This window comes from Gossypium arboreum, chromosome 5 (genome assembly GCF_025698485.1).
Source record: "Gossypium arboreum isolate Shixiya-1 chromosome 5, ASM2569848v2, whole genome shotgun sequence".
NCBI lineage: Eukaryota > Viridiplantae > Streptophyta > Magnoliopsida > Malvales > Malvaceae > Gossypium > Gossypium arboreum.
The window spans coordinates 17,193,547-17,212,430 of NC_069074.1; the positions used below are offsets into that span (position 1 = coordinate 17,193,547).

An 18,884-nucleotide genomic window follows, 5' to 3' on the forward strand; every position below is an offset into this window, starting at 1 on the left:
CTATTTTTAAGAGAAACAAACGAGAACATCATTTGAATTCTGTATGAAGAGATAATTAATTTTTAGTGAAGAAGGGTCAGAACTGTCTACAGCAGAACAGGGGTGACTTTAAAGAATAAACTGTACTGATTGGCTAAACCAAAAATTCTGAAAATTTTATGGTAAGAAGATATGTGAGTCTAGTTTTAGGAAAAATTATCGGATCCTAATTTTGAGTTCTGTATCTCAAGATAAAAATAATTTAGTGACTATGACTCAAGTAGATAGCTTTGAATGAACTATAAATAATAGTTGAATTATAGAGAATGTTGCATATGAATATGAAATGTATTAAATTGATAATTAAATTTATTTATTTAGATCCAGAAGATTCAAATACGAAGCTAGATCGAGGAAAGGAAAAAGTTCGGGATTAGTAGATTTTTTTTGTTTACAAACTAGTATCAAGGTAAGTTCGTGTAACTTGAATTATATTCTTAAATGCTTGAGATTGTATGTTATTTATGTGAATATGATTTGAATGTTCATTGTATGAAAATTTATGAAACATTGATATATTTGATAAAATGGGAAGAAATCCCGATTGAATGAAAGGAAAATTCGATGGATCTCTGAAAAGGAATTGACGGTAAAAAGGATCTAGCTCGAACGGGTGATCCTATCCTGATATAGCCCTCCCGAAGAATATGTGTAAAATGGATTTAGCTCGGACGGGTAATCCGAATTAGGGTCTGAATTTAGCTTTGGACTGTAATTCAGATCCAAGCTCATTAGAGTAATTGTCGTTGTAGGGATTTAGCTTTGACCGGTAATCCCGCTACAAGGTTGAGGTTCATGAGTGCGCTCTCGAAATGGATATAAAGCGCATGAATATGAATTGACAGACCCGGAAATATACACTAAAAGTGTATCTCTGAAAATCCATCGAAAATTCCAAGAAATTCAACGGGATAAATATGGAAAAATAACAAGAAAATGGAAATCATGGTATTGATGAGCTCATCAATCATAGTATATATTATTGGTACATGGAAATTATTGTACTAACTTGAATGTTGAGTTTGTGCATATTAGGGTAATAATGCATTGAATGGATATAGGAATGTTTATTGTATTGTATTGAAAATATTAGGTAAGTATAATTCTTGTTACATGAGCTTACTAAGCACAAAGTGCTTACCCCGTTTCCTTTTTCCCTATTTTGTAGTGTTAAGAGCTCGAAGGTCGGATTTGGTCGGAGACACATCACACTATCAACCTCAAGATTTCGGTATATAAAGAAACTTTATTTTGGAAATCAATGGCATGTATAAGCTAATAAAGTAAATGATTCTGTGAAATGAGTGTAGAGTTAGCCATTGGTATGGTTAACAAACCTGGTTTTGGGTATGTGATGACGTTATTTTATAAATATGCATGAATTTATCTTGAAAATATGTTGAATTGGATTGGTTGATTTGGATTGGTCTCGATATAATATTGCAGGGAAGGTTAGATATCTATAAAGGGATTATATTGAGTTTTTTCTAAAAAAAAAAAAATTCATAAACTCCGATAATACCTCGTACCCTATTCCGGCAATGAATATGGGTAGGGGTATTACACTATATTTGTCAATAATCCAACAAAAAATATTGTATTTGGGTAGAGCATGCCTTGGATTTACTTTCTAAGATGTTTTCACTTGTATTATTAATTTCAAATAAAATTTAATAACTTAAAACTAATGAAATAATTTTATTTTGATTCTTTTCTTTAACGAATTTTCATCTAAAAGTTATTTAGATTTAATTTTATTTAAGAGTCATCGAGACTTAAGATTAGATAGATATTTGTTTGAGAATTTGATTTAATTTACATTCAAATGTCTTTTAGACTTGATCTTGAATTAAAAAAGTCTATTTAAAAGGTTGTCAAAGCTTGATCTTTAAATACAAGAATGGAGAGAGTATGAATCCAGGCATTTTTAAGACTTGATATTGCATAGATGACTTTGCTTCAACGACCTTTTAGACTTGATATCGAAGAATAAGTTTTATATTCTTTTGTTTCAATTTGATATTTCAAAGGCCTTCTAAACTTGATTTTAAAATCAAGTTTAATCTCTTTTTTGTAGATTAATTAGGATTGAGGTTTAGTCTTTTTTTTTTTTTTTCAATTGAACAAAAGTTTTTTGTCGATTGAACAGTTTTCTTCGTAACTGATTATGCGACGTTTTTCATAAATCTTCTAAGTTTCTTGTGCAAAATGATCTAAGGTGACTCTTTTCATGAATCCAGTAAATTAAGTAAAAAAAAAAGACTTCTTTTATAATATTTCTCACTTTAAATGATATAAAAAGTAGACTCTTTTATTTATTATTTAGATCATTTATTTAAATTAACTAAAAATAATATTTTTATAAAAGAGCTCTAAAATATTTATTTTGGAAAAGAATTTGGATTAGGTCCAAATCTTAAATTTGACATTGTTTGAAGGGTTTACCTCCGACCCGAATAAGACTAGATTAAAACTGTAAAATGAATCAAATCACTTTTAATTATAAAAAATATATATGTATTTGTTTATTTTTCTACTAATTATTAATTTAATTAAAGATGGGTGAAAATGAAAATTGTCCTACTACATATGCAATTATGAGCTCGCCCATTGAAAACGTTGCACCAACGAGTTATTTTTCAATACATCATTATCAAATTCAAGTACTATCATAAATCATACTGAACTGAATTTCATGGATGAGCCTTAAGGCTCAAACCTTATTCCTTTTAGACCCTATAAACTTTAGCCATCAAAGCTTATTTGCATCTCCAACCTGCTGTGGGCTTACTTTGTAGTGGCTCGTTTTTCTTCTTGTAGCAGAATTTCTTGCTTCTTTTTGGACAGAATCAAATTCACAAAATCTTACTATGTTTTACGTGTTAGGTTTAGATTTGGCAACTTCCTTGTAGGCATCTCACATGCATGTTTCTCTTTACTAGATATAGGAGGGTAAAGGCGGTGGCAGGTACCGTACATCATCGGGGGAATGACAGAAAATAATCCCCATGCATCACTTGCAGGGGTAGCCCTTGTTAGTCAAAAAGGACATTTCACTGCTTCCTACCTGCTGCTCACTTTTCAGTCGCATAGACAATATACATATGTATATATGAATTTTATTCCTACATAACTGGCATAAGGCAGGTAGATCAACTGGCTGATGGTGCAAGGCAGACTGGCTCTGGAGCAACGTCGGATCCAGAGTGCCTGTTGCCGATACATTGGAGTTTATCATCAAATCCCCACAAATTGGCAGACTTGATATCATCCTGGCTCATCTGTTTCGAGAATTCTTCATGGTTGTACTCCAATACAGCCTTTCCTCCGAATTCAGTTGGTAGATTTTCCTCGTCAAAATACGATCTCATCAGCTCCACGCTCTCTGTATTCTTAGGGTACACAAACTTCACCTTTTGGAAGGTTTTTGCATCCATGAAGTACTTAACAATCTGCAAAAAACGAAAGCAAAGCAAGTTGATTACTATATGTGAATAGATCAATCAGTATGAGCTGCAATTTATAGTGCAATGCATCAATATCATCTCATTTAGCTTCACAAACCTTGGTTTAAGCATTATTAAACATGACTAAGCATAAATAGAAATGTCCAAAGACATTAAAGGGAGAACGCTGGAGTTTTAGTTTTCAAAAAATAGGGTTCAACCTTGGCATCCTCTAACATACACAAAAATACGAAAGGGAAAGTTGTTAAGTGGACAGAACTCAAACCTTCCAGAATGCTTCAAAAATTCTCGGGGGATTGTAGAGAAATGCTATAGCCAACCTCTCGGGGTAGTGGTTTTGTAATAGATTAATAGTGTCGTGAGCCGACTTGATGGGCACGCTTGTGCTCAATGTCCACCCAGTAAAGTCTATCAACCATGCCATCTGTTCTTGGGTCTCTGGAAGGTTTAGGATTGCATTCTCTATCAGATACACCAAATGGCGAAGCTGATTGTCCAACGATGTGGTGTTCTGTAACATTTCAGTCCATGTTAGTAACTAAAAAAGTTTTTGGTTTTAGTTCAAGTTTAAACCTATTACCTGCTTTCCTGGTCGCAGTATAAGAACTGTTCTACCATGTCGGTCATGAAAGCTTGCCCTGTATACTTTTCCAGTCTCGCCTTCCACTGCAACTTCGTGCTGCAACCAAACATCAAATTCGGTTAGGCAAAATATATTCTTAAACACGAGCTATTCATTACTATTATATCAATCACCATTCACCAATATTCAACTCTCTTTATGAACATTGAACGTAATAGCTTACCCAACGTATTTCCTCAGGCTTATAGGTGGATCTCCATTTTATGGTCTCTTCCAGCATTTTCTTCGATTTATCAGCATTCCAGTTTCTTGCCTCCAAGTATCTCCTCAAGCAGGCATCAGTACAATATTTCAAACTTCGACCAGACAGTGGTCCGATTGCAGCTTGAAGCTCCTTGATCTGATTGTATTTCCGCATTACAGCAACTATTAACCAACTAGTAAGCACAATCTAAAGACTTGAGTAAAAAAAATTTTGAGTAGACAGCACAAAGGTTTTCCCATAAATTAAATAACTCACTAATTGGTCCAACTTTATTACCTTGGATTCTTGCTGCAAAGAATCATTCTCCTTGTTGTGATGTGAATTGCTCCATCTACTAAACATTGTGACTAATACTAGAATCTAAGAACCTAGGTCAACCAGCATTACGTTGCGTAAGATTTGGGACCTCTAATTTGGAATTAATCAACTGAAATGGCTGGTAAACTGCTTTCCGAAGTAAAATAAAAAATAAAAAAATAAAGATTTGAGAAAGGAGAAATTAACCTATTCAACTTAGCAGTGAAAGAAATCGCAGAGAAAATATGCTTCCACTTCCTCCCCACCCAAAAATAACCAGACAGTTACAGTCTAAGAGGAACACATAAAAAAAAAAAAAAAAAGAGCAAGAAATCAATAACTTCATTGTAATATTCACCCACAATAAAGTATAAAAAGAAAGCAAACTTTACCAAAGTTAACAACTGCAAGTCAAGCCGCTAACAGAGCATGCATGCCTGGATCACAAGAATCAGCAGTGAATTACAGCTGCAGCTATGTCATTGAAATGAGATGAACATTGCGAAGTGCCTGGACCTGCTATTAGATGCTACAATGGAAAAAAAAATTAGGGGAACAGAAGATAGTGCTGCAAAATCACATACACGGATGAGGCCTGGGACACCACGCCTCAGAAGACCCACCCACCAGGTTTCATTTTATTCCGTCAGATCTGTTGACATCAAAATTACCATTAACTAGCCTTTTCCTTATGGATCGATTCCGCGAGAGTTAACTTGCAGTCGTATAAAAAGCAGTAAAGGTTTAGACTTGTTCACGCAATTTACAAAGTTAAATCAACGGAAGAAGCATGATTCAACAAACTGCTACAAACTTACAAAAGAAGACAGAATAACATCTGATGAATTCTGATCTCATAAAACAGAATAGCAACAGAGTTTTAATTTAAATGGAAGAAAATAAGTATAAGATTCTTTATTCCATAACGCCCACACGTCACAAAGGAGGGAGCAAAAGATGATGCCTTTGACACCGTCCTAACTAGTAACAATAAACGCTTGGCTTGTCCTAGTCTTTACTTCAACTACTTTGGCCAAAGCCTAGTGCTTGTTCCATCAACGTAATAAAAGCTTTATTTTTATAATAGAAAACATGTAAGAGTTAACTCCAATAAAAAGTAACCCAGAAAAGCTTCTGCATTATTAAAAAAAAGTCAATATCGAAAGAGAAAGGAAATGAAATATAGATCAATGAATACAAAGAAAAAAAAGGCAGCCAAATATGCGGGGGAGAAAACCTAACAAAAAAGAAAACCCAATAGCTGTGCTTCAGAAGTGGCCTGTGAAAAGAAACAGGGCAAAAACTCTGTTCTGCTATAGAGAGAAAGGGAAAAGAAAATGAGACGGGTGGATGTTTGATCAGGAAAGTGGCATGGGCTTCTAAAACACGAGCAGGTATAGCTAATTCAACAGGAAGATTGAAAGTTAAAAGTTTAAATGATCGGATCTTGATTAGCCAACTTTTATGGCTTTAGCTTCTTTCTTTTCGGGTGTTGAGAAAGTGCTACGGCCACATTTTGTCGTCGTTTTGTGGGAAATAGCATAACTGATGCATTAAGCTTTTCAGTAAACAAGGAAATGATTCAGACATACAGGGAAACAATGTCAACATTATTACATAGTGGACAGAATGGAAAGCAAGAGTGGAAAATAAATACAATGGAAACAGCAAATCGGGATTGAAAATGGAAGGTAGGCCGCCACCGACTAGACTAATGGCTTTCCAAAAGAAAAAGTCTCCATAAACACGTGGCCTGTCAATTCATCCGTGCGAGCTTCTCTTTTTCTTCTTTATAGATTTTTTCTTCTTGTCCTTGGCCTTAGATTTTCCACGCCATTCCAGAAGTACCAATGTCGCTTTGCAATCGTATTACTTCTAAAAATTAGAGATAACGTTTTAAATTTTACCATAGCCTATTGTTCTTATAGATTTCGATTTGAAAAAATAATAATATGTTTAGAGTTTGAATCGAATTTAATTTTATAATTTAAAGGACTCAAATTACTTAAATAATAGATTAGTGAAAATAGATGTTTAAATATGATTAAATTGATCTCTTTTAATCAAAATTATAAAAAATTCAATTCAATTTTATTTTACCTATTGAACATAGAATTAATCATATTGTAATAAAATTTTAATTTGATATTTTTAAATTTTTAAATTAACTAGAATAATTTCATTCAATTCAACTCTAATTTTATTTATCTCAATTTAATTCAAAAAAAAAATCAAATTAAATTAAAATCCTCATCAACTCAATTAATCTGAAATTTCTTTACATTCACCCCTACATTTTTGTTTGTTGGACACAATTTATTAAAACAGCATGTTATTGTGTTGAAACAAAAAACATTTAGGTTCGACGAAAAGATAAACCTGATTTCGTCTATTTTGTTATTTTTAGATCTATCGAATATTTTTGCATGTATATTTCTCATCAAAAGTTGGAATTAAAACCATAAGAAACTAAGGATCCAGGTGGATTCGAACCACCAGCCTCCCAAACAACAATGTTTGAGCGCTCTGCCGGTTTTGAGCTTATGGATCCATATTAAGGACGACAGATGTACGGCCGAATTCCTACGACACCTAATAGCCCATAAGACATGTAAGTTAGTTAAATATAAGGCCCCAAAAATTGAGCTTTTCAGCCTACACCGGACTTAAACCAATACAAACAAGTGACTCGCATACAATAAGCCACTGGACAACGTACCAACAAACAAGTTGAAACTTGAGCTATTCCACAAATTGTAAGTAAAATGGTCCTTTATTTTTAAGTTTTTTTTCGCCCTTACCACCATTTTATCATAACAAACGAAAAATAACAAATGGGATAAAAAAATACAGTTATGTCGATGACTTCAATGCCAACTTTCATAGAATATCAGTCTACAACAAAAAGAACAAACCAAAATAGTAAATTGGAGTAAAAGATTGAGAAGTTCCAGATAACTCAAAAGAACATTATTACAAACTTGTCGATTTCCATGTCTGACTGCAGTGTAGGATGAACTTTGGTTACATATAGCATTGGTGTTAAAACTGCCGAAGTTTTTTACCGTCAGCAATCCTAAAGTTATATTGTCCGAAAATGTCATGCTAAGTCCCCAAAATGATTAGACAAATCGTGAAACTTAAAACATAAAAAACACAAGAGGAAAAAGACTTGTACATATTACCAGTGTCTTTGAAGTTCGAAAGTGAACCAAGATATCAACAGAACCTTTTTAGAAAAGGTTCATTCAAGTCGTATGGTTTGATGCTTCTAATGATGTAGAGTTGTGGACTAGATATCATAAAAGGATTCAAATTGACAATATTTGGGGCAAGCTTCTTTTCCTCTGCAAATGAGCTTGCATAAGGTGCTTAAGCTTTCTGAAGAAGTGAGTTTATCTCATAGTCAACTCAACAAGTTAATACATATGCCATCAACAGATAGCTAATGTAAAACAAAAATAAAGATCCAAGAAGTTCCTCACCTTTCAAAGGGGATTAGGAAGCACGAGAATATAAAAACCTCTAAACTGCTTCACCATCAATATAAAGTTGCCACAGCCTCGATTGCAAAGGAAGCCATTAGTTGGATCAATGAAGCAGACAACTTATGAAATAATATATTGATCCATAACCAGCAATGCTAAAATAAGAAGACCCAGTCTTCCTAACAATTTACAATGGACCAATACCACTTCTCTTACAACAAACTACTGGGAATTCTAGACAGTAGAGGACCAACACCCATGGGTTATAATAAAAAACATTCACTTTAAGTTCATGTTCTATCAAAAGGTAGTAACTAGATGCTGAAGTAGCATCTATACTGATTACATCACCACAATTCACAGGGGCATTTATTTAACCTCAATTTACAATCATATATAAACAAGAACATTTGAAAGTATGAAAAGCATAGCACTGATATAAACACAACTATCGCATAGAGATATTAATAAAACGAGAACCAGGAAGGACATGCGGTATAATTTTGGTGAAAATCGTAGCAGTGAGATAAACACAACTATCGTCTATATAGAGATGTAAACGGGTAATATAATTAAACGTCGGTATCAACTCAAAACCAGGAATGACCCGATTGTCTAAATAGCTTTGAACATTTTGGGTTAAAATTGAAATGAAGGAATGTACCTTGTTCGTTGCAGTTGCAATTGCAGTCTATCAAATGGGCATGCTTCAATTGCGAGCAGTAATGCATGGATTTACATAAAAGAACGAATCACAAATAGGCAACCGGAGATGCAGGAGACAAGTAGAAGAGACAATAATGCCAAGACAGAAAGGGGGCAGAGCCGGGGGAAAATAAAATTATATATATCCCGTGCCAATCCCCATCCCCCCTTAAAAACAAAGAAAATTAAAATTTTATTAGGGTTTATGACCTGCCATGCAAGCGCACCTGTCATGGCAAAGGTCTGATAACACCAAAATCAGTCAGTGTTTCTTTTCCCTCAAAATTTTCACCTCTTATGTTAATTTCACACTCTCGATCCTTCGACTCTAATAGCAACTACAGTCTAATAAGACTACAAAAGGAGTTCATATAACAAAACGAAGACTACCTTTAAATTAGGGTTTCTTGCTTAAGGGACAAGCACAAAAGAAAAAGAAATTAGGGTTCATAATTTTATAGATCAAAAACTAATTATTTAAATTTAGACTAATTATTCTTCAATCAAAACTCAAAAAATGGGTCTTGGTTTATTTTAGGTATATTTTAACGTATTTATATATTAATTTTTTGAAACTTTATATATATTATTTTTTATATTATATTTTTTACGTTACTTATTTTATATAAATTCTTGTAATATGTTGGTTTATTAATTAAATATATTAAAAAAATAAAATTATTTTATATCAACAAGTATTGTCATAGTGATATGATATATTACATTTCTAACGAAACAATGCAATTCGACTCTTAGAAGTAACATTATTAAAAGAGATAATTAATTTATTTAATGTTTAAATGATATATTTAACGGCATTGCTCCCACATTCATTAGGAAATTAATTTTGGATGAAAATTCAATTTGTTTAAAAGAGAAATTTAATTTTTATTTTATTTTTAAATGATAGCGATTATTTATATAAAAGATTGAATTGTGTATTTACACCAATTTAGTAGTCATATTCGACCTCCCTGAACAATTACTATAATTTGGATTTAATAATTAATAATATAAAATATATTGATATTATATTTTATGAATACAACTTTTAAGTATTATTATTTAATAAATTTAATTTGAAATTAATCTATATTAGATAAGGTGTTATTTGATAAATTAAAAAAAATTGTAAGTGTTGAAAAATAAATGTTGAAAAATTAAGTATTGAAAATTTAACTATTGAGTTTAAGTAATAAAATTGTTTGATATATCACTTAAAATTAATTATTGAGTATAATTAAATTGTTTGATAAATATAGATTTATAAATATTGAATTGGTTCGTGTACTTGACAAAGATGATTTCTAAGATATTAACTATTAAATTTAATGGTACCAAAGTTGTGTTATCTTTATTTTTTAAAATGTGGTTATTAATGTAAAATGGAATTATTACGTGAGCATATTAATTATCATTTAATTAATATTAGAGGTATATACCAATTAAAATTCAAGTTTAACTTTATAAATAGTAACATGTAATTAAGTATATTCAATCAAGTAGCATTTAAGAAAAAGTACCTTAACAAATGGAGATTTTAATAATAATAAGAGAATTATATAAAAATAAAGAATTAAAATCATGTTTCTTCAAAAAGATAATATTGAATCATATTTGAACAACAATGAAATCAAAGAATGATTGATGATTAAATTAATTGATATGACATAATATGATATTATTTTTATAAATTTATATTATGTAAAACAAGCACTTAAAACTAGTTTTTTTTATCTATAGAAGATGAAAAATGTTTTGTGAGTTTATTTTGAAAAGAAAATTAAATTTCAAATAATTGTTTTTAATTACTATTATTAAAAATAGTATTTAATTTAAATATTTTTCTATCTATCATCAACTAACATTATAATTTACTCTCTTTTTTACTCATATAATTCCAAATTTATAAGAAAAATTATCATTAAACAATACTTAAAAATTAAAGGCCTAAATTTACATACAACACAACATTAGAAAATTTAAAAAACCAATCAATTTGTAGTCTGAGAAGACCGTTCTCTCTTAACTGGAACTTATCATTCAATACTTGATGCCCCTTCGCCCATTTCTTGCTTCTTTGATAATGGTGGGGTCAGTTTAAAGCTCCAAAAGACTGCTCCTATTAGCACACCCGCTCCCTCTCATTCTCAACATCACCTTTTCAAAAGCCTGCCATTCTTATCTTACGACAAAATAAGAACCAAATCGACTGCTTCATTGTAGAGTGCACAACTTTTATGATTTCGGATACCAAAGAAACAATAAAGATAGTGTGAAAGAGTGGCAAGATAGATACCTTTCTTTGTGTGAAAGAGTGGCAAGATAGATACCTTTCTTTTCCCTTCAAAATTCCGAAGTTCCTTTTTAGCGTTCCCGTAATGACATGTGCCCATGGCTATGGGCGATGATGCTTATTGAGCATCAGTTTGATGCAAAGGCGTTTCACGTGGCTAAAGGGAATGAAGATGGACTGGGAATATTAAAGAAGCCCTTGGGATGGAAGCCCTTTGAGTGAAACTTTCTGTCATTTGCTTGTATTATAATCATAATCATAATCATAATCAGAGTCGGGGATACTCGTGATAGTTATAGAGAACATCTAGAAAGAAAAAAGGAGAGCTAACATTCATGTTTACCCATCTAAGATACATTTTCAACCTCCATTTTGATTGACTACGAGGCTAGACCTTCCCAACTCACCCAACTTTGAAACGAACTTTCCAACTAGAAAAAGAAACAAAACAAAAAAAGCATTCCTGTTCCTAGTTCCCACCACTTATCTGTAGTGGGAAAAACACTAAATAAAGAAATCCTATGTTGAGAGTTGAAGGTACCTTGTTGAGAGTACCAACATGGCTATGAGATCGGATTTTGCACAGAAGCTGTTAGATGACCTTCGGTTGCGGAAGGAACGGATGGCTGCCTCTCAGAGCTCAAAGGGTACAAATCCAACGGTTGCAGTTGAGCATTTTCCTGAAACCTACGCAATAAGCACCTGTAGTGGAACATGTATTAAATAACAAGTTTACAACATCGTTCAACAAATCAGTTTAAAACCCTGCAATAAAAAATCTTGTGGATCATGATTCTTTTTCAATTTCTTCTAGACATTAGAAAAACTGGAGGCATTACTTATGCGCATTTCAAAGCTAATTAATGCTAATGAGAAAACGATCATTCAAATATGCAAATCAAGCATACGCGATTGATGAAATGCATAATTTGAGCATTAACCACTGTTCTTTGTTTTCTTTCCCATATGGAAATACATATTGTTAATTGTATTCCCTTACCTAACAAAACCAGCCTCGTGATTAAGCAACAATTCTTTTCTCTTGGAGACATTGATTGAAGAAGCTAAGACAGTGAGGAATCTTTTGCACTTTTGCTTTAAACGGTATCAAGTTTTGTCTGGTATAGGTTGTATTCAGCATAACTGCTCCTCTCCTACCCTCTTCCAGAATCCAGACTAATATCTAGAAGACCATGTTTGAAAAGCATTGCATGTAAATAAAACTTAAGAGATGATAAAACAGTTTATTTCACATGAGAATATAAAGACTAGACTCATGATAATGGAGCTTTAGTTGGCTAGCAAAACCCATCAATAAGCAACAGAAATGCATAATTTGCTTTGTTCCTTTTATTGCACTTGAGCAGATGCATATGCTTACTCCAAGACAGCCTATAAATCATCCAGGGAATCAAAGACACTCAGAACAGTAAGTTTCCAAAGATCAAGAGTAGTGATCGGTTCCTGCATCATATTAATTATTTCATTTTGTTAAAATGTTTGGCTTCATGCAGACTGGTTTTAGAGTTGGAAGCACACAAAAGATGGCTAGTGGAGGCAGGAAATCAGACACCACTGAGAAGGTATCGAACCAAATTGTTCCTTTTGGCAGAGGCCAGAAGTCAGAACAAATAGGAAATCTGTCAATGGCCCTGGCTTTTGAAATTGGAAATGGTGGAAAGCTAAGAGCAGAGTCTTCGGGCAAAAGTTCAATTTTCAGTTTTCTGCATAGCATGGGTAGGAAACAGTTGGGTTACAGGAAGATGGAAAGAAGAAACAGTAGTGTAAATAGTCATAAACCTTCAAGTAGCCAACTACCTACCCTCTCACATCTCCATATTGAAGAAATATCAAGGGGTGTACAAAAGTTGAATCAGATCCTCAAAGCCTGCTCTAATGGACTCAACTTTGACAGATATTCAATAGAAATTGGAAGGGAACTATCAAAAGGAGCAAGGGATTCAGAGGAATCTCTAGGGATGCTCGTAAAACTGCAGGAGGATTCAGAGTACATGATAAGGCCACGGAGAAAAAGTCGGATAACATTGCTAGAGGAGGATGAAGATGATGATGAGAACACTGTCAAAATAGTTGATCAAATGCAATTGGGAAGACCAAGATTTTCGAATTATAATGACATTCAAGAAGTTGCAAGGACTGATCTCAGGCTGAGGCTGGCAGCTCTTACCTACTCTTCAGATGTTAGTGACTCCAAGCATAAGAATGATGTTCTAGCTTCCTCAAATTCACATTCTCACAAGCGATTAGTTAGCTATGTTCCAGACACCAAATCTAACACTGCGTTCTCAGAACAAAGCCGCTCCAGTTCAGTGCACTTCAAACAAGGAAAGTCCAGAATTTCAAACGTAATCACGAAACTGATGGGGCTTGATGAACATCCCAGAAACATAGATTCAAAGGTCACCAAAAAGGTGGCGGGAAATCAAAAGGTAGTAGGAGTGGTTACAAAGACACCAGCAAAGGATACCAAGAAGGCTGAACAAGGAACAAAAGATTCTGCAGCGCTGGCTCATCATCTCCCACCAGTAAAAGAAAAGGCAACAACAGCCAGCAAGACTCCATTGACTCAGGACAAAGTTACGGCACAAGCTGGAAAAACTTTGACAACTAGAAATGGCAGCACAAGGGTTGCCGCTCATGACAAATTACCACCACAAAAGAACTTCAAAGACAACAAACCAGTGACGAGCTTGAGAAAAGCCTTGATCGAGGTAGACAAACAACAAGGTGACATTGCCCACTTGAATCTTAACTCTGGAAATAAAAAGGAAATCCAGGAAAAGGAGAGCCGAACAGAATAGTATAAAGTGCAGGGAAAAGAAGGGCATTGAAAGAATTGACATAAAGAAACCATTTCTCATTCTCAAGGATGGGATGCAGCACATGATACCACATGTGCAAAAAACATCAGAATTTGCACTTACATTGCAAGAGAAGCCAGAGTATAGCGAATGCATACCTCAAAGGGAAAGCAGACATGCTAACAAGCTTCTCCTAGGCAATCAACAAAAGCTGCAAAGTAATCATGGATTTCAAGAGGTGCAAATGCTCCAAAAATCAGAGCTTCGTGGCAAAAAGCAACAGTCAGAACTGAAGGAAGAACAAAGTACTGAACAGATATTGCGGAGGAAGAAACAAAAGGGAAATGAACTATTCTCCAAACCAATGTCAGGTGCCACCAATTTGCAAAAGAAGCAGCCACAAATGAAACAAGCAGAAACTAGTAGGAAAGGCCCCAGCAAACATATTGATGTAACAAAATTAAATGGATTCCCAGATGGCAGGCACCACCAAAACCTAGCCAGGACTGGGAGTTCAAAAATTAAAGGTTAATTAGACAGAAACTCTGGTCAGCATTACACTCAAGGAGTTATTGAATCTGAATCTCTAAAAGATCAAAACCTGTTTGCCGTGGATGAGAAACCTGTTCAAGGGCAAACAACAATGAAGGCAAGAACCATAAATGTGTATAAACATGGGAGTTCCATTTCACAAGATACGGAAAAGGCAAGGCAGGAGAAACTTGCTATCTCAAGCGAAGCAGATCAAATGAAAACCAGCAGGTTTGAAGAAGTGGAACCACAGATCATTAGATCCAATAAATCAGTAGCAAGCAAACAAATATCAAGTGTAGAAGCACAGAAAAATTCTATTTTGTGCAGTCCTCTAGAAGATGGATGCCAAAGCCTAAATGAACTACAAGCTTTGGCTTGGAGAGAGAGTGTAAGATCCCCTAACCAATTATCAGATGAAGCCACTTTTGTACTTATTGGTGGAGCCAAAATAACTCTCTTCGTCTCATGCAGTGTCAAAATAGATCAGTGCCATTGGTTACAAAAGAACAGCAAGATCAAGAACCTGATTTTGGCAAAGACGAAGAGCTCAAGTTTAAGAACAACATATCTGAACCACTACATGGTAAGTACAATTTTGAACCCAATGCCTATTTTCACATTTTCAAAAGATGACCTTTATCCATTATTATTTTATGAAATGCTTTTATTTAACTAAAAAGGACTATGAACATTAGCTTAAACCAATTTCTATGATTTTGAGATAAATGTTCATTAGCACGCCCAATGAGACAAGCACGTATAGATGACCATGCATAAGGTGCCCTGTTTTATTAAATATGGAGACTGAATCATAAAAGGTTGACTTATCTATATTATCCAGCTCTCTTGAGAAAACCTTAATTTACTTCCAATCTTTCAAACAATTAAGTCCATAGTAGTGGCAGCATCAGATGCTTCTTTTAATGTTTCGCCTTGGGTGGGTGGTTTGGGAAGGGAGGAAGAAAGAAGATTATCTGCTAAAGTTTACTGCATTTCAGGAACTCGTGAAGAGAGTAGAGAAATGCCTTGCACCCCCCAGTCGCAGCATCAAAGAACTTGTGATTCAGAGATGCCAGTGTTGGAAATTGGCCATCCATGCTACTGTTATGTTTTTGTTGAGTGCATACGGCTTGTATGCATGCTGCATGCTGCAGCAACATGTTGTCTGTTGTAGTTGCAATTTAGTTTAGTTTGGTTGAAAATGAACTAAGTTGCTTGACGCTTTGATGTGTTTAGGTGATGATTGAGCTGATAATTCACTTATTGATGTGTACAAGTAATGCTTAGCAAGTCCCTAGGCTACTAAGTGGGAGTAGGTAGTATTTGGTAATGTGTTTTCTATAAATGTATTGTTTCTTTATTGAATGAGTAAGCATATCTCGTAAGCAAATCAATTTTCTTAGCTAAAGCCGATTGCTTCCTTGCTTCACATTTGTGAGCAAGTAATTTGTTCTTTGTTTCTTGCATTTGTTTCATTGTTCTTTGTTCTCTGTTTCCTTCTTTTGTTGCTGATTTTTCCTTCAACTTTAGCTCAAGTTTGTGCTCATTTTTGCTCTTGGTTTCACTTGATCTTCTTGAGCAAATTTGTTGTTTATTTTGTGTTTTGCTGCTGCCAATGTTCCAACAAATGGTATCCAGAGCTTTTATGATCTTAAAGGGCCTTTGGAATTTTTGCTTCTACTGCTAGAAAGGCAAGGAGCCGTTGAAGCCTGTCATCTTTGAAGGCTTGTCTTTGCTTCTGCTACTTGTTAAGAAAGAAGCTGCCAAAGTCTAACATCTTTGAGGGCTATTTGTTAAGGTAGCAGCAACTCACATTTGTGAGACTATAAGTTGAAGGAGGAGAAGACAGCAGCAACTCACCCCTGTGAGACTCTCAAACAAGCTTAGGATAAGCTGAAGGAGGAGTTTCAAGGAAGACAGTATGTGAAGAGCAAGTCTGTCAAAGGTGAAGTTCAATGCAAGTTGTAAAGTTGCAAGCCTGTTGAAGACAGTAAACCAAGTGCGAGCCTGTCAAAGTGAGAGCCCGTCTAAATGCAAGCCGAGTGGGTGCAAGCCAAAGTGTGGCGGACGGTCTAAATGCAAGCTCGAGAGGGTGCAAGCTGTAGATTGAAGGCAAGCAAACTATACTTGCAAGCTGTTTGTGTAAGAAAAAAAACAGGACAGTAATGAACAAATGAACAAGCTAGGCAAGATGTGTTGTCAACCGAGGCTATGAAGGAGGAGAAGACTCCATTTGATGAGCAAATGTTTGGCACAAAAGACTGGGATAGTCAAGTGTGCAAGTCAGATTTGCTATGAAGGAGGAGAAGACTCCATTTGATCAACGAATATTTAGGCACAAAAGACTGGGATTGTCAAGTGTGTGAGTGAGATTCTGTTGATAATGAGGCCAAGGTTGAAGATAAGTTGAGAATGAAGTTCTTGTGCAGGGTCAACTTGAAAGAAAGCATCTAAGGACTGCCAAGTTCAAAAACTTGATGAATGAATGACATTTGCAGCATGGAGTCCAAGGAGGAGTGTTGGAAATTGGCCATCCATGCTACTGTTATGTTTTTGTTGAGTGCATACGGCTTGTATGCATGCTTTGCATCTTCAGACAACATGTTGTCTATTGTAGTTGCAATTTAGTTTAGTTTGGTTGAAAATGAACTAAGTTCTTGACGTTTTGATGTGTTTAGGTGATGATTGAGTGATAATTCACTTATTGATGTGTACAAGTAATGCTTAGCAAGTCCCTAGGCTACTAAGTGGGAGTAGGTAGTATTTGGTAATGTGTTTTCTCTATAAATGTATTGTTTCTTTATTGAATGAGTAAGCATATCGTAAGCAAATCAATTTTCTTAGCTAAAGTCGATTGCTTCCTTGCTTCACATTTGTGAGCAAGTAATTTGTTCTTTGTTTCTTGCATTTGTTTCATTGTTCTTTGTTCTCTGTTTCCTTCTTTTGTTGCTGATTTTTCCTTCAACTTTAGCTCAAGTTTGTGCTCATTTTTGCTCTTGGTTTCACTTGATCTTCTTGAGCAAATTTGTTGTTTATTTTGTGTTTTGCTGCTGCCAATGTTCCAACAGCCAGAACCACTGACAGAGAGTGAAAATCACCCCGAGGAGATACGTACGAAAAGTGTACAATTTATGAACACAGCAGAAGCACTTTTCAAACTCAACATTCTTCATACAAACAGTCACAACCATCAGGACCAAGAGAGCAAGCTCGTTTTAGACTGTGGCTACGAAGTAATGAAGAGTAAAGGAATAAGGCAGGAGCTAAGTGTTCACCCATTTCTAAAGGTAACTATCATTCCAAACAAGAAGAAAACTTTGGATGAATTGGTCAAGCAAATGTGTGAAGACATCGATAAGTTGAAATTATACAGAAGGGGCCGAAGAGAAAATTCCCCCTTCGAAGACTATCTACCAAAAATGCTTGAAGCCGATGTGAACAACAAGGAACCTCATCTGAATTGTATGTGGGACATGGGTTGGAACAGCGTGATGTTTGCATTTCTCGAGAAAGATTATGTTGTAAGGGATGCGGAGAAGTATGTGCTTAATGGACTTCTAGATGAGATGACCAGAGATCTTTTCACAGGCGTAAGTGTGTCAGTTTAACTGTAATATTCTCTCAGAAAATCCAAATTATTTAAGCAAATTGATTTAACATTTCTGTTTGTATCTTATAATGACTTACATATTTAAGATTGTTATGTACAAAAATATAGAGCGGATTAATACTTGTTTTCGTTTTGAATTCATTGTAGATAGCAAGAAGAATGTACAAATCTAAATATTATATTGATCCACATTATCTAAATAAGCATGCATATAAGGAGTCCTTAAATTTTCACAATGTTAAACCGAAGATACGTGCAGGACAATAAAAAACAGAAAAAATAGTACATACGGTAATTTTCTATCTTGAATATAAAGTTAAAAAGATTTCATTAACAATATATCAAATAAAATTTCCTATAATTTAATTGTTAATACCATTCTTTTTTGCTAAATTTGTTAGCTTATTGTTTAAAAATATATAAAAAAAATCATTTGGTAGTCATATAACTAAAAAGAACATTGTAATTGAACTTAGATTTAACAAAATAATTTTAACAATATTAACAAATTAAATTAAATTTTGAAATTTAAAAGATAAAAATTAAATTCCTAAAAATAAAATTACAATAATTAAATTCTAATTTTACGAAGAAGATAAAAACTTGTGAAATATTTTAACCACAACAACATCAATTAATAAAAATATGACACATAGCATATTTTTATTGAATGCCTTGCATTTTCAGTAAAATGGGATTAAAATAATATTTTGTGACCACTTCTACAAAAGAAAACACATGACGTGGAGTCAGACGCAAATACCAGTCGGGGGAGGCA

At 34.1% G+C, this 18,884-nt stretch overlaps 3 protein-coding genes across 25 annotated transcripts; 2 read left to right on the plus strand and 1 right to left on the minus strand.

Annotated features, from left to right (window-relative positions):
• Positions 1 to 2,945: 2,945 nt before the first annotated feature.
• LOC108486482 (uncharacterized) lies at positions 2,946 to 6,518 on the minus strand. 23 transcript variants are annotated; one of them, XM_053028095.1, is made up of 9 exons: positions 6,309 to 6,518; positions 5,236 to 5,303; positions 5,044 to 5,088; positions 4,859 to 4,942; positions 4,631 to 4,722; positions 4,313 to 4,489; positions 4,087 to 4,185; positions 3,772 to 4,017; positions 2,946 to 3,491 (listed from the first exon to the last, which is right to left on the minus strand). In XM_053028095.1, the coding sequence occupies exons 5-9, from the start codon at positions 4,694 to 4,696 to the stop codon at positions 3,192 to 3,194; spliced, it is 888 nt and encodes a 295-aa protein (XP_052884055.1). In that variant the 5' UTR covers positions 4,697 to 4,722; positions 4,859 to 4,942; positions 5,044 to 5,088; positions 5,236 to 5,303; positions 6,309 to 6,518; the 3' UTR covers positions 2,946 to 3,191. The 23 variants fall into 23 exon arrangements, with proteins under 23 accessions (XP_052884055.1, XP_052884058.1, XP_052884057.1 ...); XM_053028098.1 differs by having other exon boundaries at positions 5,044 to 5,119; XM_053028097.1 differs by having other exon boundaries at positions 5,044 to 5,125.
• A 4,306-nt stretch (positions 6,519 to 10,824) lies between these two features.
• On the plus strand, positions 10,825 to 18,214 carry LOC108484809 (uncharacterized). Its single transcript, XM_053027486.1, has 10 exons — positions 10,825 to 11,844; positions 12,508 to 12,569; positions 12,640 to 13,872; positions 14,030 to 14,413; positions 14,516 to 14,884; positions 14,968 to 15,079; positions 15,495 to 15,628; positions 16,184 to 16,264; positions 16,995 to 17,069; positions 17,565 to 18,214. Exons 1-10 carry the CDS (start codon positions 11,700 to 11,702, stop codon positions 18,102 to 18,104), a joined length of 3,135 nt encoding a protein of 1,044 aa, XP_052883446.1. The 5' UTR covers positions 10,825 to 11,699; the 3' UTR covers positions 18,105 to 18,214.
• Positions 13,970 to 17,318, plus strand: LOC108484777 (uncharacterized). Its single transcript, XM_017788679.2, has 3 exons — positions 13,970 to 14,884; positions 14,968 to 15,079; positions 15,495 to 17,318. Exons 1-3 carry the CDS (start codon positions 14,606 to 14,608, stop codon positions 15,668 to 15,670), a joined length of 567 nt encoding a protein of 188 aa, XP_017644168.1. The 5' UTR covers positions 13,970 to 14,605; the 3' UTR covers positions 15,671 to 17,318.
• Positions 18,215 to 18,884: the final 670 nt, after the last annotated feature.